A 27,519-nucleotide genomic window follows, 5' to 3' on the forward strand; every position below is an offset into this window, starting at 1 on the left:
TCCTCCTTTTTGCTTTTGTTCGAACTACTTTGCTCCACATTACTTCTGATCACGACCATGAATCTTCCAAACTTTCCCAAAAAACAATCCGGACTCTACCATTGCACGCAGCGCAGCATCAAAATGCTGATCACGATGTTTTGACGTCTGCGGGAGCGCAGCAACAGATAGTCCATTCGGGGAGGGACTCGACTCGACTCGGCTCTCTCTCTAGAAGTTTTCATCCCTCTATCAGTGGCCAGCAATCAGCCGGTCAGCCAGCAATCGACCGGTCTATCGGCGTGTGTGTGTTTGTGTGTGTGTGTGCAAGCGCGCGCGCTCGCCTTGTGATCGATGGATTCAGCGCGCCATTGAAATGCGGACCAAATTAACGTTCGATCGGTTCCTGCACACCATAGAACCCCCTTGTGGTACATACAAACGGTGGTGCGGCCCCCGTTTTGGCAAGCGCGCGCAAGAGAATGGCGCCGCCGCCCTCGGCCAGTCACTTTCGAAAAGCCAACCCGTAGCGGGGGTTGTTAGTCCCGCAATCGTCGTGACTCATGAACCTTGAAGGTTTGGCTTCTTATCGTTTGTGTTGTGGCCGAGTTTGTATTGGCGCGCGCGCGAGCGCACCCAAGTCATGACTTTTCAAATCAACACTCGCCCGTTCGCAAATCACCCGCCACTCGCACCCGTAATGGTGCCTGCGTCGTGCGTCGTGCGATCCGCGGGCCGTCGAGCGGTTTGATCATGTTTTTGGTAGTTCGACCTGAATGGTCCCGGACTGACACAGTCGGTCACAATGTAGCCGCTGAAAGATGCCGGGGCACCGAATTGGGCTTGTGAATGCTATGCGCACCGCCCGGCTTGGCGTGAGGGACTCCCGAGTCGGGAGTCTGGTGCGGTTTCTACGCTGGGGATTATGTTATCGAACATAGGAAATCTGGCATCAGGGGGGGATCTTTGGTAGCTTGGTGGTGGAGGAGTTTGTACAACCGTCGCCGCTCGTCGTTGAAGGGGTCTCTACTTTCCGCATCTACATTCCAGTTCCAATCGATCGATTGGTCGGATAAGCGAGCATTCTCGACATGTCAAATGTTGATAGTGTCCGTTGTTGTGATGTTTTGAATCGAAATTGGTTATGTTACCGGGGGGTTACGAGCTCAGTCCTCACGGGGCAGGAGAATGCGTTGATGTTATCTGGGCTTTCGGTCATTTCGTTTCGCTGGTTAGCAGCCAATGGTGGTCCAACGTAACAATTGTGTTATGCATGTTACACGGACACTGTTCACATGGTCCAGGCCACATGAAGTTGCAAGTTCGTCGATGGTGGTGATCGAATTGATGGATAGAGATAGAGAAGAAGATCGTTCAATGGTTGTGGCAGAATGAAACAAGACGATCGAGTGAGGGAGAGAGCTACATCGATTTAAACTCAAATAACACATTGACTATGGTGTCTAAGCTCCTAGTGTGGTGCCGGATATATTTAAGGCACTAATCCAGCGGAATGAAGATCCACGTGCTAAGCGTTCGAGATGTGTATTAGATCTCACGAGGACAATATTCGCTCTTCATCACAAAAATCCCTCATTTCCTGCTTGAGCGCATCCGTGCTTAATTGGGGACAGGGAGAACAGGAATTGATGCTAATGCTAATGCAAAACGCAAAAAAAATTGAAATATCTTTCTTTGGATTGTAAACCATGTGGTTTGACAGAAATGTGAGCGCGTGGATTCAGCTGCCCGGGCTGCCGCCAAGTGACATAACTTTGGCTTTTGAAGGCGAGACACAAGAACATATGGTTCCCATTGACTCGTGGCCTCTGGATTTTTTTTGGGCTTTTTGGCGAGACGCCAAGCCAAGCAAACGAAAGCCAAGAACGACGAATCGTCATGCGGACGTCGTAATAAATGTCGACAGGAAATCGAAAACCATCGCTCGGTGATAAGATCCATTCCGGTGTGCTCACCGTTTTATGGGGTGTCTGGTTTTGGATGCAGATATCACCACCACCTTATCCCCGCAACTCTTCCATCGTCACATCATCATTTCCCGGCTTTAATGGGCGATGAGAACCGGCAGCAGCAGCAGCAGCACCGGTGACGGTAGGATATCGTGTGGCGCTGGTGCATCATAAATTAGCACCTTCCATCGACCACTCACTCCCCGGGTGCACTCACTTATGATGCTCGCTTTGCGCGATCGCGATGACCAAACAGAAGGAGGAGACACAAAAAGATTCTCGCCATCGTGATACACCGACCCGTTGCATCGCATCGCTGTAGCTGATGCAGTTTGCAAGCGTGATAGGAAATCGTAAACCTCTGGCCTCTCTGTCTGGCCGTTTTCATTTTTTATCGCATGGTAAAATGGTTTAATTTCTCTGGCAGCGCGGAGGTGGGCTTAATTAAACGAATATCTTGAACCAATAAAGTATCCAAAAAAACAACCACGCTTAGCTCGGCTCGGCGATGCGACCAACCGTCGTCTTACCGAGTGGCATACACGTGAAGACAGTTAAAGCAAGTGATAATTTCTACGGTCCGCAGATCGCTCCCCATTAACTACTGGTACAGGTATATTAAAAGCGATTTTTCACCTCGAAGAACCACCGTGCGTGTGTGTGTCCCCACATGGCATATCGCGGACACATCTCGCGTTGCATCGCTTCCGTGCACGGGGAGAAATCATTAAATTGGACAGTGCTGATGCAACCACCACCAATGGCGGTGGAGAAGAACCAAATCGAGGTAAATGGTAATTAGAATTGATCGGTCCACGATCACGTTCTCACTCTCTGGCTCTGGTCACCACAATTGGCTGGTCCACCTTTCACCGTCCAGGATCGTCGCAAACTGTCACAGAGAGGGTCTGATCTGTTTGGCTTTTGGGATCCACACCGCGGTTCTATTGCGGTTTCGATTTTATCGCGGCCGGTTGTCCGGCGTTTGTGCTTCATTTCTCTTCCAGATAGACGACTCGTGTCTCTCGATCACAAGTTGCGTCAAATGTTGTTCAGTTTTTTCGTCGAAATGTTATTTTGTTTCAGGTTTTCTGGAGGTGAAGGTGACTGGCTTTGATACTCACTTTTTGGCGCTGTCCAGGAAAAACTCGAACTCCTTGCCCATCTTGCAGCAGAGCGCCTTCCGAAAGTGGCCCTGCGAGCAGTTCGTGTTGACCATGTGGTTATCTGCAGGAAGAAAACAGGAACAGGAAAGATGAAGAGATATTAATGAAACCAGCTCCACAAATTCGCGATTTCTTTCTAATTTAATTTTGCCATTCTTTTGTTGCAAATCTTTTCGGCGCAGCAGCAGCGGCGGCAGAAGCAGCTTCTGTCTTGCATTTCCATCGCGCGGGGGGGGGGGGGGGGGGGTTCCAATGTGCCTGGTACGAAGATGTTAATGAAATGCCCGATTAATTAAGCTCGAATGAAGGCTGCTGCAGAGTCGTAGAGCGATGGGATGAGATCGCGGAATTGGATTGGATTCGGATGCGCGGATACGGCTCCCGGTAGATGCGGATTATACCGGCACACCCGACCGGGAGTTAGCAGCATCTGCCAAAAGGGAGGAGTGACAGCGATGCTACTGCTACCATCATCATCATCACCACCACCGCCACCACAATCTCGATCGGCCGTAGCATTCCTTTATCTAATCAACATTTGATTTTCTGTTGATTATTGGATCGAGGTCCGGTACCTGTCTGTCCGGTCAGCCAGCCCATTGCCTTGCAGCTTATCGGAGGCCCATCAAATGCGCGCCTTTCACGCTCGAACCGGTTTGGAGGGGGGGGGGGGGGGGAATGGGGCAGTGGGAATGATCCGGCGGATCGCATTTGATGCGAGAAGACATAAACTAACGGTGACATTAATGGTTTACAATCGCTTTTCACAGTAACAAAACAACAAGCAAAGTTTCCAGCGAAGCCGTTCTCTTCTCAATTTTAGCAGCCTTTAACCGCGCCGTGTGCGTGTTTGTGTTTGTTTCTTTTTTTTTTTTTACCGGGAAGTCTCGACAAATCCCGATGGCGATTCCCGGCCCGGACACGCGGATCGCTTCGCGACAACACATTATGAGCGGAGCATCTCATCTTCATCTGTATTCTTGAATGTTTTTTTTTTCTCTCCTAACCCGCAACCTACGCACTACACGCTCCAGCGACACACACTCGCTTAATCCGGCCAGCAACGAATCGGTTGTTGGTTCGAAAACTTGTAAACTGAATAATGCGTCGATCTTTTCCTTCACCTCTTCCCTTTTCCGCACTCCCGGTATGTTGATGTTGTTTCAGAAATTCAATTTTTACCAAAAAATGCAAAGAGCGCCCCCGGTCCCCGAAAAAGGTGGGAGAGAAGACGAATGCGCGGCGGCGGCGGTCAAAAAAAAAAAGATAAAGCATGAACGCTTGTCTACGGCATCGCGGAAGGAAAGGGGGACACCATCGGCCACGGACGGTTTGCAATAAAAATCGGTAACATCTTCTAGCCAGCTTTTGTGGGAGGCTAAGATGCCCGAAATAATACCGAATGCCGGCGCGCGGATGTGGTCGCTTCTTCTTTCGCGAAATTTATCGCGATAATGATCTGAAAATCTGATGCTGTCATTAATGAGCTCGCTAATAGTGTGCCAAGTGTGTCGACCACGAGGCATTTGCATTTGCCTCCCATTTGCCGCGCTAGTAGGTCTAGGGTCTAGAATGAATGCCGATCCAGCCATCGAGCCGCATCCAGCAGATCTACCTTGCCAGCCAGCCAGCCAGCGATCTGACCTTGGACAATACAGTTATTATGCCCGAGCTGTCCCCGCCTTCGGAATCGCCTTCGCTTTTCGGCTATATTCAGCATAATAACGTTATCGAAAAGTCGTGGACATGACATAAATTAGACTCTGTCAGAGTTATGTGCAGGGTCCCGAGTCTTTGGAGTGACTCGGCCACATGGGTTCGGCCCCCGGGCAGGAAGGAAGGCAGCGTTGTAGCCGTTGTTGTCTGTGTTTTGTTTCCGATCCGGGGCGGGAAGATGGTTTTTGGAGAATCGAATCGAAACCGAAACGAAACGGACAAGAAACGGCCAACGTCAAGGTGGAATTTATGAACCGCGCCACGACAGTCCGAGGCGAGGTTTGGTGCTTTGCGGTGTGTGTGTGTGTCTTATTTCCATTCGATCGGGTTTCCGTCAACCATTTTCAAGCCATTCGATGCCGCGCTGGTGGTGAGGTGACCACAACAACAGACCCGCGAAGCCGGCACAGTGTCGTCGTGCTGTGCTATTGGACACCTTCAAAGCGCAGCGGACGGATGTTCGTTGCGTCTCGATCATAAACATAAAAATCTCACCGAGCCCATACGCGACCATAATTAATGGCTTACTCCCCACCGCTGGTGTTCAAAACTAACACACTAAATGTGTGCGTGACATTCAGGAGGCATTCGATTCGACAGGTTGAAGGTGTTGTGCACCACAAGCGACACGCATCAAATCCTGTCTATTTTATTTTTATCGTTTCTGGCGTTAAGAGACCGTTTAATGAGATCTAATTCGTGTTCCAATTAAAATGGCGTGCGCGCGTGAACCCGAGAAAAAGTTACGCAAATGATGATCCAGTCCTGTAACAGTGATCATTAATCAGCAAACATGGTTTTCATATTAAGGAAAGGGGTGTGAGCTGTGACCGGGAATGTGGAGGACATTCCCTAATGCGGAGGGGTACATAATCGATAAAGATGTCGCCAATGGTCGGACCCTGTCCCTCTCTCCCGCAGAACAACACGTGGCCCAACATGCCTCTTGACACGCTTTCTCCTTATCATGCGGCGCATCGTAGCGCTGCCAACGTTGCTGGCCACGCCACGCCACGGCACGCCACGCATTTCATCACCCAAAAATTAGTCGATAATTTGATAGACACATCAAACAGCTGGTGCTTCTGTCGGGACCGCAAGCGGGCATTAAGGGAGAGTGGGTGAGTGGGATGAAATTGCCATTTCACACAGCATTAAAAACCGGGCTGGATCATGGCACGCACCGTCAGCTCGCTATGAGCCTTGTCATAAATTTGGCCATCAGTTTAGGACCATTAAAACGGTTATATATGTGTTTGCGCGCGTGTGTGTGTTTCTGTCACATAGAGACGTACGCATTGTCACACATTTTTAATGTTCCCCCCTCCAAAAAGGGGATAAGGGATGCACAAACCCCCTTTCCCTCCCTCCCCCCCACAAATCCCCACAAATCCCCAATCCCCAAAATGTCAACGGAATGGAATAAAATGATTAGCATAAATGGTCATCATAAAATAGTTATCTCTTCTTCGTCGCAGCGCGCCCAGAACGGTGCAACCTGATCCGTACGCCCACTCACCCCAGTCATTCCTCCCCCACTCCCTTCCCCCCATTAAAGCGAAAGCAAAGAGGTAGAAGAAAACACGGAAAACCATCGCTCGTGTCACGATCGATTAATTTCCGTCGAAAAAGTGTGCTCGTCGCGAGGCCGTCGCGAGCGTTTTCGCGCAGATGCTGCATAATGATACAAGATTTTAAACTCACGACAAACACACACACACACACACACACACACGCCGGCCCCTAGCGATTTGGTTCCTAGGTGCTCTCGCTTAAAAGGTACTCATAAATTAGTGAAACAGTGTCATCCCGGGGGGGTTTTTTCGGTTGACCATTCGGTTGGCCTAGAGACCTATACACCAGGCCACAGAGCGTGTGCGTGTGCGTGTGTTCGCTAGCGCGATCAACAATTAACGGGCTAGATCGATAAGCGTCGCTTCGCTCGGCGAAGAGTTATTTCGTCGTCGTCTATGTCCTCGGGCCCCTTTCAAAAACCCCGGTGCCCGGTTTGAGCATTAACATAAAACATCATCTGCATTCTAGAATCGGAGGTGAAGGCCACCGACATTCCCTACCAATCAGCTGCCCTGATGGAGGCCCTGAAGTGAAAATTTAAGATAAGAATAGAGGAGGATCGCGACGATCGCTGATGGCTGCTGCTGGCTGCGATTCTTGAGGTAGCCGCCCAGAGAGAAGCGATAAGCCTCTGGAATGTCCGTCACTCACTCGGCGGTGGTCACATCCCATGGGTGGGGATCGTGCGAAACTGCTCGGCTCGATTGTGGCTCTTTATGAATCCCGGCGCCTTCGCGGAATAGTTAACCCAAACGGCAGCGCTCTAGACACTGGCTCTAGGCTGCGTCAGTCTCTGCCAATGATTTATGGTGCAGGGTGCGCTCATTACAGCTTTACAGCTGTGCAAATAATAAATTTCCACCCGTCCCCGCCCCCCCCCCCTCTTTTTGGGTGGCGGCTCGTTTCCTCTTTTCTGTCATTCCATTTTACGATCGGACAACCGGACGACTTTCAAGACAAGAAGCTACCAAGCGGTCCCTCCCCACTACACACACAAGCACCTTTGATTATCTTTTTCGCCCTCTTATGCTCTGATTACCACCGTGTGGTTGTTGTTGATTGAATTTTACGATCCGTCCTCCCACCCTCGCGGGCCCCGAGGAAAAATTGTTCTCACTAAGCAAGCGAAGCCCCTCCCCATCCCTCCGGTTGTGGCTATTGTTTTCATCATTTTTTCTCGATTTTTATTCTCCCCAAAAAACACCGCGTTTGAGGATCAAACGCGCACCAGAAGCCAGAAGCTCAAACGGCTCACATATCATCATCATCATCGTCTCGGCCTCCGCTCGAGGGAGTGAAAGAGAGACGCGTTGTTGTTTGATTTACGACCCCCCTCCCCGATGTCGTCCTTTTCCTTGATTGCCGGGACTGTTGTTCGGTGGCTTGTGTGGTTCGGTCAGTAGAAATCATAATCAATTTAGTGCTCTCATTAAAAACCGCCAGCAATAAGGGAAGGTACATAAAATCATAAAAAACGAACCCAAGACTGGACCTGTGTGCGTGTCTGTCTGTGTGTGTGTGCGTGCATCCGTTCCGTTGCGCTTGTTCGTCATCATCGCGTCATTTTGAAATTGAGCGCACCACCGGTGGCACTTGCATGCCTTCTGGCGAGGCGACAAACGACGACGACGACGACGGCGACCGTCTCGAGCGATAGGAACAAGGACAAGAAGGATGGTGTACGGTGGGTGGATGAAATTCGGGAAAATCAAACTACAACAGTGACCGCGAACCGCGGCGCGTCATCAAATGCAACGACATGCGCTCGGAGCTGAAGATGGAACCAGGGAAAAGAGGGGAAATTATTCCGAACATTTTGATTAGCTTATTCTCTACCGTTTTCCGATGTTTCTTATGCCCCTCGTCGTCGCTCCTTCCCATCCTCTCACCGTAACAACCACAATTTCGTTAGCGATCGCGACGATTGGACGCGACGTCGGCGAATTCTGCGATCTCATCCGGCGACACAGAAGCCCAGGATCGATCGCACGATGTGTGTGTATGTGTGTGTGTGCGAGGTCATAAAATCACATCCTTTCTCGGCGCAGACGCAGACTCGAGGGATGGAAATTTGTGTGTCCCGGATGAGGATGTTAAAATGTATGAAAGAAGAAGAAGAAAAAGAAGAAGGAGCATCAGGTATCAACCCTCTTCTTTGCATGTGCACCGTAAGGGTGCTCGATCGTAAAGGTGGTCCTCCTGCCACATCATTTCGTTGATTGCTGCGATCGAACAAGATTTGACACATTTCGAAGCTACAATTATAGTGTTTGAGGAGTCCCCAGGCATCATCCTTTTGCTGTTTCCTGCCCGAATTATTACATCTCTTTGGTACTTTTTTGTTAAAAAAAATCCAAAAATGAGTTGCAAGATGTGTTCCTAAGCAACGCAAACATGTCTGGCAGAGCTAGGTGCACGCGGAATGGCAACACAAAACCTCGGTCGCTCTCATACGCACCGTGTATTGATCCACCAGAAAAGTCACAAAAACAAATGTTCATCCCAGCGTCCCCGAAAAAAGTGCGCGCGCGCGTTCGCCACTTGAACTGGGAATGTCTCTTCATTAGTGAAATCCACGAATATTTTCCCTCCTTCTTCCGACGTTCAATCCGATCCAACAGGCAAACGGACGTAGCGAGCGGAGACGACCATTCATTCGGCCATTATAAAATTGTCTAAATTGTTGTTGACAGGAGCCCGGAGGAGAATCGGAGCGAAGAGCGCAAGTCATACCCCCGGCGCGAAAGGGACTTCGGTTAGGAATCGGTGGGAAAAGGAAGGGCCAAGCTAACCCGAGGATGGTGGTGCTGGTGAAGAAGGTGATCGAGGGGCGAGCGTATTTCGTGAAGCGCGGCCCAAAACGGAAGGTTTGAAGATCATCAATCATGCTCAATCGAGGGGAGAATCGAGGTTGATGCTTTTGTGCGTCTGACTGACTGGCTAGACTCGTCTCATTCGTAACTAGGCACCACCTCGAGCTAGTCTCAAAGGGTGCAAAGGATCGTCATCACATCTCGCGATCCGTCCGGAATAGAATTTGCTTCCAGAAGAGAAGGCCCTTTCCATTTGCCGCGCTGCGATCGAAATGTTTTGCAAATTGGTGCTAAGCCTTCCGTTAACCTGTCTGATTACGGAGCGACCGTGTGGTCATGTCGGTCGATCGGTCTGTTTGGCTCCACTGTTTGCTTTCCGCTTTTCGCTCACGGGATTCCTCTTTCACTTTCAAAGCCTCCTTCCAGCTCCCGGAGATTCCTTTCGATTTGAAGAAGATTCTCCACGCGGTCCGATGTCCGATTCCGGCTTACCCGGTCCCGGAGACCCCCAAAAAGCGTCTCGGGCGCGCGCTGGAGCTGAAGGTAGCGGACCGGCGTGGGTAATTCGGCGTGAGCGCGGAATTTCACATCATTAGGAGGTATTTCGATCCAGAATGTCACTAACAAGCTGACATTTATTTATGCGTATGTGTCTGTGTGCGTCGCCGGTGGACGAGGTCGAGGAGGTCGGGGTCCTCGAGATCTGAGTCACTGAGCCAAAGACGAGCCCGATTTTTTGGGGCGAGGGATAAGAAGATGCTCCTCTCAGTCGTTGCTGCAGGATTTATATGATGCCGACGCCTTGTTTTATTATTGTTCGATCGATTTATAGGACGAATGCTGAACCTGGGACTTTTTGGGTTTCCTCCCGGGCCACGTGTAACCCCTCCTCCTTGGGGTACTGTCACGTCGACAAACGGTGTCGTAAAAACGGTTTTGTACCACAAACGCATGAAACGCAGTCTCTGTCTTGCTCTCGAGAAAGTGGAACCTTTGACCGGGCGGCCATCTCGATGATACGCGCTTGAACCCCGGGTCGGACTTATGACCTCGCCAGTGAGTAACTCTCGATCGTACGATGGTGGGGCTAGTGACTCGATCTGGCGCCCATCAAACTGATGTCGAAGAGAGGTATTCGACCTCCGCGATCGGCGATATCTTAGCAGCAGTTCTAAACGCTTTACGACATCGCGACAGAGCGACGTCTACGATCAAACAGGTAGAGTGACACACACACACACACGCACACGTTGTCCCCACCATTGGTTTTCGCCGTTTTTTGTCCGTTTGTTTGTTTTTGTTTCTGTCGCCCATTTTTATCCGATCACATCATTCAATTTAATGAGTTCGAAAGAAAATCAAATTATCGAAGAGAGGTCCCACTCCGCACCAGCCGAGACCTCCGATTGGGACATTTTGGACATCGTTCAGAGATGGAACCGGGGGAGGGGGGGGGGACCAGGAATGAAGTGGCCATTAATCAGTCAGGGGCCTCCCTCTCTTTCCAGCCCTGTCGGTCTATGGGACGCACCCTTTCGTAGCAACGTCGATCGTGATTGTGTCTATAAACCCGGGGAGAAACCAACTCCGGTTTATAGGAGTTTGAGCGCAATCGGAATGACGTTTGGTGCCGGAGACAACTCGCTACCACGGGCACGGAAGTGCTGCTGGGAGCGAAATTAAAAAGCCCCAAAAAAGTAGTCATCCCCATCAGACGATTGACTGATGGGGCGGTGGTGGTGGCGACGGCGGCGGCCTAGACAGCCGTGATCGTGCGATCTAGGATCTGCTTTTTTTTTTCTTCTCTCTGTTCGAAGAATCGAAGATCGAAGAATCGAGCCGCGCAACATTGAGTCGTTAAGTTGTTTACGTGCTAGAACAAACGAAAAACGAGAAGCCAATGCGGCCAATAAATTAGGCAGCGCTTTTATTCGATTTTAATAAACGGTCCTCGGCGTCGTCGTCGTCGTCGATTCATCTCGTGAAGGCGAAAAGGCTGACGCACGAAGAAGCGACCGGACGATAGGCCGCTCCTAGGCTTTCAGCGGTGGCTACGTGGCTTGCTCATGTTCCGAGGATCAGAGACACGACATCTCAGGAGGCTTAGTGCGCCGTCATAAAAGCTGCTGCTGTTGCTAAGGCAGACGATCTTCCCCCATCTACGGCTGGCCGAACGATCGAGGGAATTCGATAACTTTTTGTGCTGCGCGTCTACCGCGCTGGCTATGGAGATGGCACACCATAACCTCAAAAAAAAACCCAAAAATAAAAATCTTTTTTTTTTTGTCAAGCTCAAACCTAGCCAAAGGAAGCGGTAAAGACTATGAGGAGGATTTCGGTTTATAAACTTTTGTGTCTAGTGTTTGTTTGTTTATCTTTGGAATGTTTGATAAATTGTTTTTCGCCTTTTAGCTGATCTGGACAAACAAAAAAAAAACACAACACTTACTTGTCAGCTTTTGGTAGTGCGCATCGTCCGTGTCGGTGAAGAACCACGTCTGGAAAGGAGAAGAAAAAGAAGAAGGAAATTAATTTTCAGAAAAGAAAGCCAACAACACACCAAAGCGGAACAGTCAAGATCGATGGAAAACAGGAAGTGGTGCTGTTTGCTCCTAATAAACCGAAGGAAAACCACCACCAGCACACGGTGCTCCGTCTTTCGCTCTCCTGTCTGTCCTGTCCACCGATGATCAATTACGTCCGCTGCCTTGATTGCGATAAATTGGCCAGAAAGCTGTCGAAGGAGCCAGAAGCTATTCCTAATGATTCTAATTAAACACACTATTCCTCTCTCGGGGGAGTCTCGTCCTAGGAGACGGAGTTCGCTCCGCTTTGGGAATGCCACCAATGGCCATTCGATGGCGCTGCGTTAGCTCCCCCCGGGCCTAACGAACCGAGATGATGATGATTTCTCTCCCCGTTCCCTCCCTAAGGGCCACTTTGGGATTTCCTTTGACAGCCAACCGGCGGCTCACGTACGCGTTATATGCGTGTGCGTGCGTGTCTGTGTTCCCATCCAACCTACAAACGACACGATCAAACGATCTCCAACGGAACGACGATCGATTGATTGACGAAAAATCAAAGATCGAGCCCCGGGTTTGGTTTCTGCGATCGACGACGATGGCGACGACGACGACTTGTATGCTGTCTGCGATGCATCGCGACACACAAGCGCACACACAGAGACAGATCGCTCGCCCCACCACACCGGTATCCGCTGATCGCGATCTCCGCTTTTCGATCGCCGATCTCGATCACCACCATCATCATCATCATCATCATCATCATCAGCAGTGTTCCCGCACAAACGCACGATCTGGTCATGGGTTGGATCTGGTCCAGTCCAATGTTCAAGTGGCAAGTTCAGAACGGTAGCGGCGGAAGCGGCTGGCGGCACAAAAACTGGTCACTTCCTAATATGTCCACAAAATCACGAATCCTCTTCCATGTTCTCCTCGTCCTCCTTCTTTCTACCCCTTTTTTCCCCCTCTGAAGCCGAGCCCTTCATGCCAGTAGCATCCAGCGACAGTAGCAAGCGATCGATCGTTCGATCGTTGTGGGAACAAGACGAGCTTTTCGCGAGCAGCAGACAGTAGTGAAAACCGGAAACCGAACCCTGTCTCTGGCTCTGTGGCCAGACCAGCAAACCGTCTGGCAAAACGAGCGATGCAGCTATGCATGAGGGATGTCCTTTTTTGCTTATCGTATTTTAATCATCTCATCAACCGGCACCTTCTTCTGCACTGCGTACCAGCAGGACCAGCACACACACACACACACACGCGCGCACGGAAAGACACTGGGTAGCTGGGCAGCAAATGAGCCGCGCAATTGCATTTTGATTGCATTCCGGACGACGATTCCGGTGTGGCGTCTATCTAAATTGAAGTCTCGCGGTTGATGCCTCGATTGATCCGCGGTGGCACTGGTGACCATTTGACAATCCGCATGACGCATATCAGCATATACATACATATACAGGGACAATTAAGCGATGAATGTGACGCAATTTATGTCCCCCGGGACTGGTTGGGGAATGTGGTGTGGGCTCGGCGTCTGTGAGCGAGCGAGACCATATTTGGTGCTACAACCCGCAAGTGGCCGCAAGTTTGCAAGGCAGACGCAGAGAATGAATGTCATTATCGGACGCGAGAGAGAGGAGGGCGAAAGGTGCCATGATCCATGGATTTCTGGTGTTTTCTTGATCGAGATTCAAGAGTTTACAGTTTGGGACAAGCGAAGTGAGCGTCAGGGTGAAAGAAGCGGGAAAATACAATTAAAGAACAACAATAGATCTTTACTTAGGATCCGGACACCGAGATCTGAGCCTCTTTTCTCTGTCTTGATTGCAATCGTGCCTCGCACACACACACACACACACACACACACACACACACACACACACACCGGCCTCCTTCTCGAGGCATCATCATCTCCTGTGATCCAATTAACGATCCGCTGAATGGCCAATTACGCGACGACCTTTCGGAACCGGATAGTGGGCGATGCTGTTGGTGCTTGATGTTGGGATTAATTACTCGCGCGAACTTCGTCGCGTCCTTACTTTCTTGCGCTTGCGGCTGATCCGGTGGAAGGAAGCATAGAAGGCAGACAGACAAACAACGATCCGATCCGTAGCATCGATCCGTTCGTTATCGATTGATTAACATCTAATTAGAACAGACAGTAACAAATGGTGGGGCCCTCTGAACGGTTTTGAGGAGGCATTGAATTCGCACACCGCGCGAGGGGTGTTGAAATGGTTTCGCAGTTAAAGAGGAGGAGGACACCCAATACCGGGGATCGGGGACATGATTAATCGTTCACTCGCTCGCTCCGCTTCGAGACGGCCACCGATACGAGGCACACCAGAAAGGAGTGGGAGTAGACCGTCACCAGCATTGGCCAGCATGAGGCACGTGCGTGCTGTTGGTGCGATAGTGAGCCCGAAACGGATGTTCACCAAGAAGTTGCTGAACGCAGCCGAGTCTAAGTGGCTGCTGCGTCCGGTGAATGCCGGTCCGGTCGCTATTGAGAGTTTGAATTTGAATTTACCGACTCATTGTCCATTGATGCATAAATCAGTTTTCGTCCGTCGGTCGTCCTCGTGGCTCGGTTTTGCGGTTTGCGGTTGCGGTCTGTCTTCCTTTTTCCGACGTTCTTTAACATTCGCGGATCCTTTCGGTTTGTTTCCTCCAGGGAGCTTCCTTTACTGGTGCTACTTGGTAGTGTTGGTTGTAGACGATGTTTCAAGTAGTTTACATTAACCGATCAGGCTAACTGGACTGAGTTTTACATTTTAAGGACAGCAGAAACACCTCTTGGCGACAGATCTTGGATTGCAGGTTTGCCCCAAAAAAGAGGCAAAAAAAAAGAGCAATGGATGTAACACCCTTAGCTGCATCATCATGTAGCCCCCTGGGGGTGGGGTGCCGTATGCTGAAAAAAAAAAACTACCAAACAGCGCACCCCGCCGGAAGCAACAAGGACAAGATCCAGATAAGCGAACGAAACCCACACAACCGCCGACTGGCACTTGCCACCATTGGTTGCTTTCCTTCTCTTCCCTTGCGATTTCGTGGTTTCGCGGTGCCGGTGCGGAATCAATGCACAATAACAATCGTACCGGGCCACGGGCTAGGGACGCGCCGGGTGATGGTGATGGTAGCTGGCTCAAAAATTAAGATTTATTAGCTCATTGAGGTTTCACATTATTTGTACATAACTCATGTTTTCCGAATGTTCTACACGCTCGCGGCGGATCGGTGGAGCGTGCGCGCTCTACACAATCGCCATTGACCGGGGAGTCGGGGTCAGGGGAGCCCCTTCGTTTGCTCCATTCCCGGAGAGGGCAGAGGGTGGGATGCATCTTTTGCAACGGAGGAACGGAGTTGCTCCAAAACCAACCGCCGAATGTACGACGTTACTTCTACTTTTTCTGTTTGAAACAAGTCTTGCCAGCATCTTGGCGGTGCACGATCAAGTGCAACTTCATCACGACTTGTGTGTGTGTACGTCGTGGTGGCGGATCCACAAATGCCGCAAAGATCCTCAGCGACGAACCTCGCGGTGGGTTAGGAGAGCTCTGGCTGTCTGGTGGCAACTGGGTGGCAAAACAGATGCACTTTGGCGCGTATCTCCTATTCTGTCTCAGGAAAGGCAAAAGGCTATCCCCAGAGCAACCGTACGGTAGAGCACACGTGCGCTGTACACTGTGGTTTGAGTTTAAATGGCGTTTAGCGTTCTCGTTTAATCGTTCTGTGGTTCGCGGTTTGGTGTCGGCCGGCCCTGAAACAAGACACTTTTCGGGTTTGCGGATGACGCATTTCATCATGCTCGCCTCTCCCTCCGGTGGTCGTGACTTGTCGCTGGTTTTGCTCAGAAGGAGACGCTCGCACCCAACGTGCATTATTGGTCTACCAGCTCATTATTGTTGGAATTGCTGAACGCTTTCTCGCTAAAACCACGTATGCTGCCACCGGAACAAGGGGGAGAGGGGCAATGAAGGCAGTTTTGCATTTCGTTGACGGTGCTGCTGCTGGTGCTGCTGACCGGCGGCCACCATGACCCGAGGCCACGTTCCTTGTGCAAAGAACCGGAGGACAAAATGAAACTTTTTCGAAATGTTTTTGCTAAACGCGGTCGCTTCGTTGCTTCGAGCTTACGTCATGCCAAAGTGTGTCAACACTTTTGCTGTTAGCGGTGCTGCTGGTGGTCCTTCGCTGGTACGGAGTTTAAAATGGTGAGGCAATCGGTTTTTCCGAAAAAGGGCGCACGCGCGTGTGTCTGGCACTCTTTTTTTCCCCCCCCTTTTGCAAACCGATAGAAGAAATGGGAGAAGATGCAATGCCAGCAAAGATTATAGTTTGATAACAAGGCAGCTTTGTTGGTAAACGACCGTTTGCGTGTCCAGACAACGCTTTTTGTCTGGATCAAATTTTGAAAACAAAAAAAGGGACGATAAAAAAGGCGAGTCTCTTCTTTTTATGATGACCGCCGGTTACTTTCGAATTGAAGTAAACAAACGATTGTTATCTAAACAAGTAGGGCGCAGGTTTTAAGTAACTCTATTTGGTAGCAAAAAAAAAAAGGGGGAAGAGATCAGGATCTGACCACATCTGGCAGCACTCAACGCACCGCGCAGCGGGGTTTTGATCTTCCCGATCTACGGGGCTCTCTAGGAGACCCCCTCCGCGAGGTGGTTATGATCTTTCGCGCCCGATGGTGCGTCACACATGGTGCGTTGACGTGTGACAATCGCTCGATAGCATCATAGATCACCAAGCCGCACCGAAGAAACGAGTGTCGCTTCAAAGTGCTCGCTATACCATATGGTTCCTGTTTCCGTCTAAACATGTGTTTCGCTCGGAGGCTCACCGATTGCCACACGCAAAGGGAACGATGTTCGATATCCGAGAGCTATTTCCGACCGGCATGCCACCACCGAACGAGCGAGCGAGGTGTCATCCTTGCTCTATTTTAATGGTCTCCGTTTTGGGCCAGTTGATGACAAATTTACTTCCATTCCTTCGTTCCTCTCTCTCCCCGTGGGGGCCAATAACGTTACTCATCCGTATCGGTCTTTTAATGAATGTCTCTGTTTAGTGCCGGGATCATCACCGGGACGAAGCATTACATGTTGCGTACACGCGGTATGCAGCATAGAGCATAGTTGTCTCTCGAGGAAAACCGTAAGCGAAGGGGTTGTTTCCGTTCTCACATTTGTTCCACCACCACCGCGGTTTCGTCTCGCACTTCGATTGTTTGTGGATTTATGTGGCCATTAAAACCCATGTTACACATGGCATATGCTAACGCCACCACCACTTGTTGGGCGCGCGGTGGGAATTATGAAACGCGCAACCAAAGGAGAGGCGAGAAAGAGAGAGAGAGAGCCACTTGAGTGAGTGCGTTCGCTCTCGTATCCTCAGTTGCGATCCGGTTGAATAATTAGATTCCCTCGGCGTGTCAGTGGCGGATGTCAACGACTCGAACTCGACAACGCGATCTCGTTGAGATGTGTTCCTCCTTCCTGTTGAGGGAACGCCAGCAAGCACACCAGCAAGTGGGCATGTGCGAGGTGGAATATGTTTTCCTTCCCCCTTCTTTCGGTCGAGCAGACAAATGGAAATGGTTTCAACCTAGCTTCCGTTCCAACAATTGGTTTGATGGTTGTTTTTATGGCGGGGTTTTTCCGCGTACTTCAAACGGGACGTCCAAATCCCGAGTGATTCTGGGATTGCTCGGTGCCCGCAATTGGTTAACAGATTGATGCAGCTCATAAATGGTTGTTAACTCCGTTTGAGTGTTTTCACACACATATGTGTTTCTTGGGTAAAAAGGAGTTTAAAAATCTGTTTCCGTCGGCGTTTGAGAAACACCAAAGTTTCCACTCCATTCTCCGATCCGGAGGGCACCGTACCGAATGGTATACCGAGGGCAATTTTTCATCGCGATATTTGAGCCCAACCATAGGATGCATACTAACGAGATAACGACGAGACGATCTCGCTTTCATCTCCTGCTGTTGCTGTACGTGGGCGTATATGTATCTTGGAAGGCGACTCAGGACTAAAGGAGCTGCATGGTTCCAGCGCCGTGTATTCGTACGCCGAAAGGGAACCACAAATTGTGATGATGGCGCAATCCTACGCATGTTTGCTCGCTGCTTTTACCAGGGGGCGTCGTCGGTCATTACCATCAAAGAGTCATTTGTTGTTTTGCTTAATCCGATGCATTTGCCCTGCACCAACCACACACACACCTCACACACACCATTATTGTTTGGTTGTTTAATGCCAAGGGTGCCAATTTCAATTCGAACGCTTTCCTCTCCTCCCAGTGAAGCATTAAATTGCGACACCTTCTGGCCGTATCTCTAGGGTTCACTTGATACTTATTGCGGTCTTTGCATAAATGGTACCGTGGCATTTGAGCTATGATGTCGCGATGATGGCGCGATGACGCCGCGACACACATTTTTGCACTTCCTCCTGTGAGGTGGACGCACGGCTTCCATCCTTTTATGTCGCCTCACCGGGGAGGGGGGCTAACCGTATTAGGTGGTAAAGCGTTGGACCGGATTCTCTTCCGACCAGACACTTGCTCGAAGCTCGCAGCATGCTATCTAGCGAGCAACAATTCAATCGAGCGAGCGAATCCAGAACAAACCGCCATCCACCGCGGAGGAAATGCTTTGTCTCCATCTCCTCGACGCTCGAAGATTTTCCCATTGATTTTCCTCCTGCCGTTTCTTCGCTTGAAACACTCCCCTTTACTGGATTCTCTGACCAAGCGGTGCTGCGCTTTGTCTCAAGCAGAGCAGAGAGAGAGAGAACCTGATTGTTGGTCCCGATGACAAGATCGTTACAAGATTTTCGGTACAAGGGGGATGTGGTAGCAGCAGCACACACACACAAACACTGCCTGAGACGCAGTCTCATCATCATCATCATCGTCGTCATCGTCGCGCTGTGGAAGGTGGGAAAAGTGCATCTTCCGATGCCGAGACGAGACGAGACCGAGTGGAGGTGGAGCAAAACCAGATGCCGATGCGCCCCGCTCGTTGTTTGGGTTTGGAAGTCGTCTCTACTTCTCGGCTCGGTGATCGGCTACTAGCACGGATCGCGTCGTCGCGCTTTGGTGCTGCACAATTACACAAACAAGATCGTGGGAAATGTTAATTCAATTTCATTCCCTTCATTGCACCAGCATCAGTAGCAGTACACACACAACAGGCGCTTCCACGTCCGGTACACCGATGCCAGTGCCAGTTGCATGCACACATCCATGTGCAACAACATGTGGAGTGTGTATGCTTTCGGATCGTTTGTTTGTTGCAGAAATCACAAGCCGGCAATCGCGACCCCCAAGAACTCGAACTCGAAATGTGAGCTCACGCGTTCGCGTCATCGCTATGCACAACACCGACAACATCCGCGCCGTGCCGTGCCGTGCCGGGCGTGCGTTACGCATCGTAAGCCATCATTTCCACGAAGCCACAACACCGATAATGAACGAGACCGATTGTTGTTGTGTCGCGTTCTATATGCTCCAAAAAGGCATCATGCGACAAGACAACATATGCGCGCTCGGTTGCTCGGTTGCCCAATGCAACGCATCTGCATTTGCACTCATCCCGAACTAATATGCTCGGCGAGGCCGCCGCCTCCCCGGTCCCCCCGGGAGGGTATGGGCGTCATCGTTCTCGGAATAAAACTTGTGAATAACATTAATTAATACCAGCGAGAGCAGTCGCGGAAGGTCACGAGGGCTAGGAAGGGTTCCAGGCCAGGCCGAGTGACGCATTTGCCGTCGTCTCCGATGGCAATCGGGTCAGAGCGTGGCGTTGGCGCCATGTTTTGCGTGTGTGTTTGCGTCTGCTACTACTGCTCTGAACCGGCTCCAGGACACATGCTGGAGACCGGCTGGAGATTGATTAGAAGCAGCAAAAGCGAAGGAAGAGCAATAGCAAGTTGTGTTGAGCAAGTCGTAGTTGGCCAACGATTCCGGTTCGATGCTGTTCGGTGGCGCTCCGATGCGTGAATCTCGGTGTAGCCGTCCCCGTGGAAATGACCGGACCGGACACACACACACACATAGAGAGAGAGAGAGAGAGAGAGAGAGAGAGAGAGAGAGAAAGAGAGAGAGAGAGAGAGAGAGAGAGAGAGAGAGAACGCATCGTCCGTCCGTTCGACGACCGTTTATGCTGTACCGTTTTATCACTTCCCAGGCAACCATTATGCTGTTGTCAGACATCACAGACAGACGGACGGACGAACGGACGGACGGACAGCGTCGCAAGCGTTGTACAAGACATTTCGGCTTTGGCGGGAAAGTGGAAAGCAGCATCAATGCCGTTACAGGGCCCGCTTCTTCCCCCCTCCCCCTTCTTTTTCCACTGCACACCCGGGGGAAACGTGATAAAACTTTGAAATGCGCTCCGCGTTCGGCGCTAGAGTTTCTCTTCGCTTCTTTTGCCAGCTTCTCAGCTCAGCAATCGTTCCTCGACATAACCTCTGGCTGACTAGCAGCACTTAAACTCTGACCGCAACACCAGCAGCAGCAGCAGCAGCAGCAGCAGCAGCAGCAGCAGCAGGTTGTTGTGCAGAAGCAGCAGCCGCACAAGTATCATCATCCGTGGAGCAGCTTGGAGAAAATAATTCTTCGCGAAACGAACCAGGGATGAACCTGTTCTGAACGGCGCTGAACACGAATAACATGAAACAATTATGCTGGCCAGTCGAGCCGGGTTCGAGTAACATGTGCGTGCGTTCTGTGCGTCCTGGATTCTTGTGCTAGAGGGGGAAGGAGGGGGGCGCCATTTTGCTGCAAAGCAGCACAACACCGGCAACCGAGAGAATGCTATGGAAAACATTCTTCTTTGGAACTGAATTGTCATCTGTGACTGACCACATGCTGTGTGTACGTGTGTGTGTGTGTGTGTGTTTTTTTTTGCGAGCGCCACACCACCAGGGAGTGTCAATAGGTGGTCCTCGGAGTGCGGCGCGTTAAAGTTATGTAATGTCCGATTTCTGCACGTTCCACGTTCGGTTAATTATCGTAAATAACACGCTAGCTGGCTGGCATGTGGCTGGCTGGTGACCTTCACCGTGGTGCAAGGGACCATTCTAGACCCGTACCGTGCTCTCTCTCGCCCGAAAACCGTTAAATTCGGAACGAATTGGGTTTGGACGATTCATAATTCCAAGGAATCTCATTTTTGAGGGCTACAAAAATACATATTTTTCTCCGAGCTCTCTTCTGGAGCAGGCCGCCGGCCAGCCGTTCGTTTCGCCCTCGCCTGGTGAGTGACCTTATTGAGAAATGGACTGCTGCTACGGCTGCTAAGGCTACGAAGACTGTTGGCCATCTTTGGATGCCGACTGCCGGCTGCTCGCTGCTCCCCTGCTGTGCTGCTCCAACTCGCTCGTCCTAATCATAAATCTCGCCGTTCGCGCTCGCGCACTCCGGAAAACAACGGAGCCGAAGCGAAGGTCCGTTCCCGTGTGCCGCTCGCCGGTCGCCGGTCCAATTTGAATGTGATTTTAATCATCGATAAAAAAAAAACCGTTCCCCCCCCCCCTTCCCAGAGACCCCAGAGATGAGGCAGCACAGCAAGCAAGCACGGCACAATAGCGACAACAATAAACGCTAGCTGGGGGCGAGCGTCTAGCGTGCAATCAGCACGGCACAGATTTGCGATTGCGCCCGTTGACCGACCGCGACACGCCAAGCCGCTGTTCCGTCGGAACAGTGGATGTCCGTCCGCCCGGGCGGTGGTGTGGCACAGCGGGAGGGCTACCGAAACAATAGGAAGTATACGACCTCGGCTTCCCCATCGACCAATGATGGATGAGACGATAATATTAGTTTTGGAGTCCTGTGTCGGCGAAAATGGCAAATGGCTTGATGGTGGAAGGGGGTGAAAGGGGAGGGAGGAGGGGCTGAGGAAAGCAAGTTGGACAATTTGGTGCACTAGCCAACGATAGGGGTTGGATGGCTGAGGGCTGGACAGGTTCTGCTCATAAATAACAATTGACTTAATTTCGCATTAAACACTTCTCCGATAGCCAGTCGGTGGCTGTCTCCGAGAACGCGAGGAACTCACGGACGGTCACCACATCCCTGGACAACGTGTGATCGTGATAGTGATCGTGATGCCGTGTTGATGGTAGTGTTTAGGCTGTAAGAATAAAAAAAAAGAATGGAAAAACGTTTTCCAATCCAGCACGGTACTCCCGAGACTCAAGAATGTCCCTTGGTGCCAGCAGAGTCACCAAGAATGTGCCCTCCAGATGCGCTCTAGATTGGCATTCCCCGGGGTGGGGGGGAGGGGGCATTTTTGCCTTCTTTCTGCCATGCGAGGGAACAACAGGTCCCGATTTGCTCATTAGAATTTGTAATGTTGGTCCCCTCGAGGGTTGAAACTGCGTCCAGCTGCAGCATACTCGCGAGTGTACGAGAACGTACGGCGCAACTGGTCGGCTCTGAGCGTTTGCCAATTATGTAGATGAAATGGGCCACCGCTCTGATTCCCTGTTGAGCTTTCCATTAAACGTCCATTTTGCAGGCCCTCGACATGGCTTGAAGCTCACTCGCAGGCTTGGCGTGCTGATCGCACCGATCACTCCGCTATTTGCATTCCTAATCGGGCATGTCACCGTCAGAGGGACAAATGGGCAACAATGGTCCGGTATAGCACCCGGTCAGAACCTGGCGACTGGCGACACAGAACCTGAACGTCATAAGCGCTGATGATGGTGATGGTGAACGCACGCAATGTGGCGTGACGTGAGTGATCGAATCCAGCTCATGTTTAATGCAGACTCACCCCCACCAACACACGCACACACACACATGCAGGCACATGTGCTATACCTTCGGAAGAAGTAGATCGATGAAGTTCACCATTTAATGCCTCGCCCCAGTGGATCGTTAATTTGTCTCCGGCCGCGGCCTCGGGGTCTCCCTCTCTCTTTCGGTCGGTTGTAGGTGCGACGAGTGACGCTCGATCAGATCCTCGAGAAGCAGTAAATTGCAATCGATAGAGCTCGTTAAGGACTTTGGTTTTTTGTTTTTTTCGTACGAGAGAGCGACAAGACAAGACAAGAACGCGCTGGAAATAAGAAGCTGAACGTGGCTGAACGCTCGAGATGCAGGAAATTTGCATTTTCGCATACATTTCGCGGAGCGCGGCGCAGAGGAGCAAAAACAGCGATCAGAACACACCAGATTGGGCGCCGGAAAGGGGGGGTTCAGAAGACAAAAAGATTTTAATTTTTCTTTCCGCTTCTCCGCGCACGTGGGTGGTCTCTTGGCGCTGCTGCTGCTGCTGCTGCGTCGAGAAGGGTTATGCTGGCCACTCCAGCACAACAGCTGGCATATCTTGGCCAGTGCGATCGCTCGCAAAACTCCGTTTTCGCCCCGGGGGAGTACCCATTGGTGGCGTGCAACGACCGAGAGAGAGAGGAAGAGAGATGCGGCTACGAGATGAGGTTCTGCTGCCGGGCATAACATTGTTTTATGCTGGCTGGCCAAGTGTGCTGGCGTGCCACACAATCTGTTCTGGTTCATCTTCGAACGGAGCTTCGAACCGGCAAGCCACTTTCACGCTCAATGTCCAGGTGAATGTCCCTTTTTGGGGTGTTCAACGCAAATCCTGCAAACAATGCGACGCAACCGATCCGCAACGCATTTGCACTTGATTATGATTTACGAAGAGCCGGTTTCGAGCGTGCCAAAGGGGTCCCAAGGGCTGTTGGCATGTTTATGATCATGTTCACGCCGCTCGGTGCCAGCGTCAATAGCCTGGAGGCTCATCAGTGCGGCATCCGCTTTTTTTTTTCAATTATAACGCCAACGTCCACTGGCCGCAAAGTACGGTGTACCGCGGTGACATAAATATGACCGCCGCTTGAGCATAAGAAGTCCATTCGTTACGGTTGGTATCTACCGGATTCGTTCGACCGCCATAAAGTGACACTCATCGCATCCTCTCGTGGCGCGGCGCGAATTCGCTTAATGCTTGAGATCCGCAGCGATCTTCACTGATGCATCGGCGCTTGGTTCATCGTCGCAGCACACACCGAGGCGAATATGTCGGACGAGTGTGAACAATTCATAAATAATATCCGCGCCATCGACCGACGGGACCGGGGACTCGGATCATAGGATGGATTCGAATCCGAAAACGGAACGCGAACCGTGGCGCGATTCATAAATTAAGCCGTTGGTGGTCTTCGCGTTCGCTTGGGCACCTCGGGCACCGCTCAAACGGCACGGCATCTGCATGATTTCTTACCACATTTGGTCGTCCATCTCTCTCTCTCTCTCTCTCGCCCTCTGTTTGCTCCCGCTGATAAAAGAAATGGTGTCCGATCTTATCGTAGATGCGCGGCGGCGCGATTTCCGACTTTTGCACTATTCCGAGCGAAAGAGGTGTTGGACCGACGATGGCCATGGCGACGACGACGTCGACCACACGATCGCTATCCCGCGGTGCAACCCAATCAGTGATCAGCATCAGCTAGCGTGTCTGTTCGTCTGCCTAGGCGCTGGTCTAACCCAGCGACGACAGCCGCGCAGCAGATGGGTTAATATGTTCATCCCAAGTTGCTGAAGTGGCACGTTGGAGCACGAGATCGCCGAGTTCCCACTGATGATGATGCTGCTGATGCGTTTGTCACAAGGACAAGGAAAAGAGGAGGAGGAACGGCAAAGGCAATTCCTTTCTCACCTAGGCTCAAGCCGAGGATCACATAAACAACTGGGAGAATGGAGCGGCTAATAGGATTGAAATGGTTGCAGCCACGATCATTAGAATGCTAATCGTACGATCCCGGGCCATTTGTTACAAGGGCCCTATAGCGTCATCGCCCTGGCCAGTGATGTGGAGTGGAGAGCAGCGAGAGAGTCGATTATGAGCGACGAATTTATGAGCACACCGATTCCCTCAGGTGCTCAGTCCTTTGTCCCTAGTTTCAAAGGTAAGTTATTCTAATAATATTCACAGTTTTAAGATCTCACAGACCTCAGGTCTGTCCCCCATGAACTTCTGGAAGTTGAAGAATGGTAATGTCCCAAATCGGACGTCCCAACTGGAAAGATGCGCGGCGTCGGCGATCGCCAAGCAAACGTGCAACGCTCTCGCGGAATTAGCGGCAATCAAAAGGGGGGATGAGAGAGAAAGAGATCGCAAATCATCCTCCCCCTTCCCGGGAGCGCGATTTTGACCAACATAAATTGAGCAATAAATTGAGCAACTGTTCCAACGTTTGGTCGGTCGGTTGTGGACCTCGAAATGGTCGATTTAGTAGGAATTGGAAAGTCGTTGACCATCGCTAATGGGTCGTTGTAGTGTGGACCATCATTAAGCCATGTAGTAGAGGCCGTGGCCATGGAGGGAACTCCTCATATCTCATTCTCGACCATCGGGACCATTGACCATTGTTTGGCGCTTCCGCGATTCCCGCGATTCCCGCGATCTGGATAACTTTGGAGCAACGAAGGTGACAACTGCTTGCTTCATTCGTGCTGGCGTAAGCATGACATCAGCGTGTTAGAGCGTAGAGCTGAGCATTTCAGAAGTGATTCCGAGTCTATCAAACCATGATCAACGCTCCGATGGCGATGGCGGTAATTAGGCAGATTATGAGAAGCAGCAGATCGTCATCAGCCAACGCAGCTAATTGAGATATTATGATAATTATATTAGCCTCAAAGCGAAGCGAGCGTACGCTTTCACCACCAGACATGCAGCTCAGAAGTCTTCCTTTCATAAAGGCAAAGGGTAGGAGTTTGGTGGTTCTGTGGGTTCTTTCCGACCGGCTCCGACACCTCCGACGGGCCTCCCTTCTCTGGATTGGAATCAGGCCACGACGGTATGTTACCCGGGACTCCGGTAATCCGGTTAAGTTCCAATGCGATCGTTCGCTCACTGGCTAGGCTAGGCACGCGGCTCGCCCGTCCAGTCGGGCCCGCCCGGAGGCGTCGTTGATCTTGGGCACGAGCGAGCCATCAAGCCAAGGGTCACCCTTTCTCGCCGCGGCGGCGGCACTGCGGCCGTTGTGTTGCTCGCGGCGCCCAAAACTGGTTTCCCCCTTTGTCAGTTTTACGCCCCTCTCAACCCCTTCTTTTCACCACGGTTTAGCGGGGGCGAGTACGACAACGCGACGTCCGCGACGACGACGACGCCGGCGATCTGCTTGCGATCGCTCTCGCCTATATGGTCAGACGGAGTGCGACTCTTGATACATCCGGAGTGGGTTTCCCGGGTGTGGTGTGGGCGCGTGAACCCTGAATCGCCCGTCTGGCTCGCGCGCTGGACAGAGTGCAAAAGAGACGCATTTCCTGGCCAACGACGACGACGACCATGGCGACCATGGCGACGCTGCATTATAGCAATCTGCATGACCACCGTACACACGATCGCTTTCCGGGTAATCGGACGCGCTCGGCAGGGCGTAGGCAGGGCGTAGTGGATCGTCTGGATGCATCGGAATGGGGGCGACGATCCAGTTTAAATTTCCATTTCGCGCGAATCGCGCAACCGATCATAACCCGCACGGTCCGGTACTCGTTGCACAATGATGCCGAAGCGCGCGAGGAGTTGTGTTTGTGTTTGCGTCGCGAACGAAAGCTGATCCTCACCGCCACCAGGGGCGGAGGAGGGAGTGCAGTACGAGAGGAAGGAGGGTTCAGGAGCAAACAATAAATGGAAATAATTTATTGTATTCTCCTTTATCGACCGCCTTTGGTGAGCGCGTGCGCTCGCGACTTTGCAAGATGCATTCCAAGTCGATGCTATCGAGGTCCGCGATATGCATTCAATCTTGACGATCGTAGCGGTATATAGAGCTTGTCTGATACTGTATTCTAGATGCTAGCTTAATATTCTAACTTTACTTTATTTGCTCTATTGTCACTACGATAATCGATCGATGTCCCTGTGACCTGCGAAACGACCTTACGGTGTCTCTGTGACGGACACTTACATCCAGTACATCGCCGGGGGGCTCATTGACCTCAAGATAAGTGGAGGAGTTTCACAGAATACCTCCACCGGACACACACACTTGAACCGTGATGCGCCTTTATCGAACTTCTTGGAGGGGATTTCGAGGTAAGAAACCAAATATAAATATCCTCCTAAGACAACACTCAAGTATATCAAACTCCAACCCTCCCACCAGGGGTTGGACTCCGGGATCGCTGAAAATGCCCCCCATGCCGCAATGACGAGATGCCGATACCAACCAGATTCCGTTGGACCAGTGGATGGTCTCTGGTATTTCAAGCAAAACAACACGCGTTCTGCATCAACATCATTATCAAATCCCCTACGGTCCCGCGCGCATGATTTGTCCAGTCAAAGTCAAAGGCTGGAGTTGGCTGGAGTGTTTTTGTTCGCCCGCGCCCCGAAAAGTCTGCGACGGGACGCGGGTCCGGACACTGAAGAAGGGTTGCATTGCCTTCCTTCCCTCTAATCCGCGGCACGTACTCGGGGTCGTCTGCCTCCCCTCCCCCCTCCCGAGGGCGGCCTTTTCAACGGAATCAGCACAAAGTGCAGCATCATTCCCTGGCTTCGATCGGGGTGAGTGAGTGAGTGACGGGTCTCGGTCTGGTGTGGTTCTGGAACCAAGTGGTTCTGACGCCCGCGGTCACCGCGGTTATTACTGCGGTCAGATCCGGTCAGCCAACGATCCGACCACTTGTGCGGTGTCCATCCGTCCGTCCGTCCGTCCGTCCGTCCGTCCGTCCGTCCGTCCGTCCGTTTGTCCCGCGCATCTCAATGGA

At 51.3% G+C, this 27,519-nt stretch overlaps 1 protein-coding gene across 1 annotated transcript in view; it reads right to left on the reverse strand.

The window, feature by feature from the left end:
- The window catches only part of LOC125955302 (fringe glycosyltransferase), a 106,811-nt gene that overhangs the window by 58,912 nt on the left and 20,380 nt on the right, over positions 1-27,519 (reverse strand). Inside the window, exons 3-4 of the mRNA XM_049686403.1 lie at positions 11,669-11,717; positions 3,074-3,176 (exon numbers count right to left, since the gene is read on the reverse strand). Coding sequence (XP_049542360.1) covers positions 3,074-3,176; positions 11,669-11,717 — 152 coding nt within the window. The remainder of the gene's footprint in view (positions 1-3,073; positions 3,177-11,668; positions 11,718-27,519) is intronic.

The sequence above is a fragment of the Anopheles darlingi genome, chromosome 3, assembly GCF_943734745.1.
Source record: "Anopheles darlingi chromosome 3, idAnoDarlMG_H_01, whole genome shotgun sequence".
In the NCBI taxonomy this organism is placed as follows: Eukaryota; Metazoa; Arthropoda; class Insecta; order Diptera; family Culicidae; genus Anopheles; species Anopheles darlingi.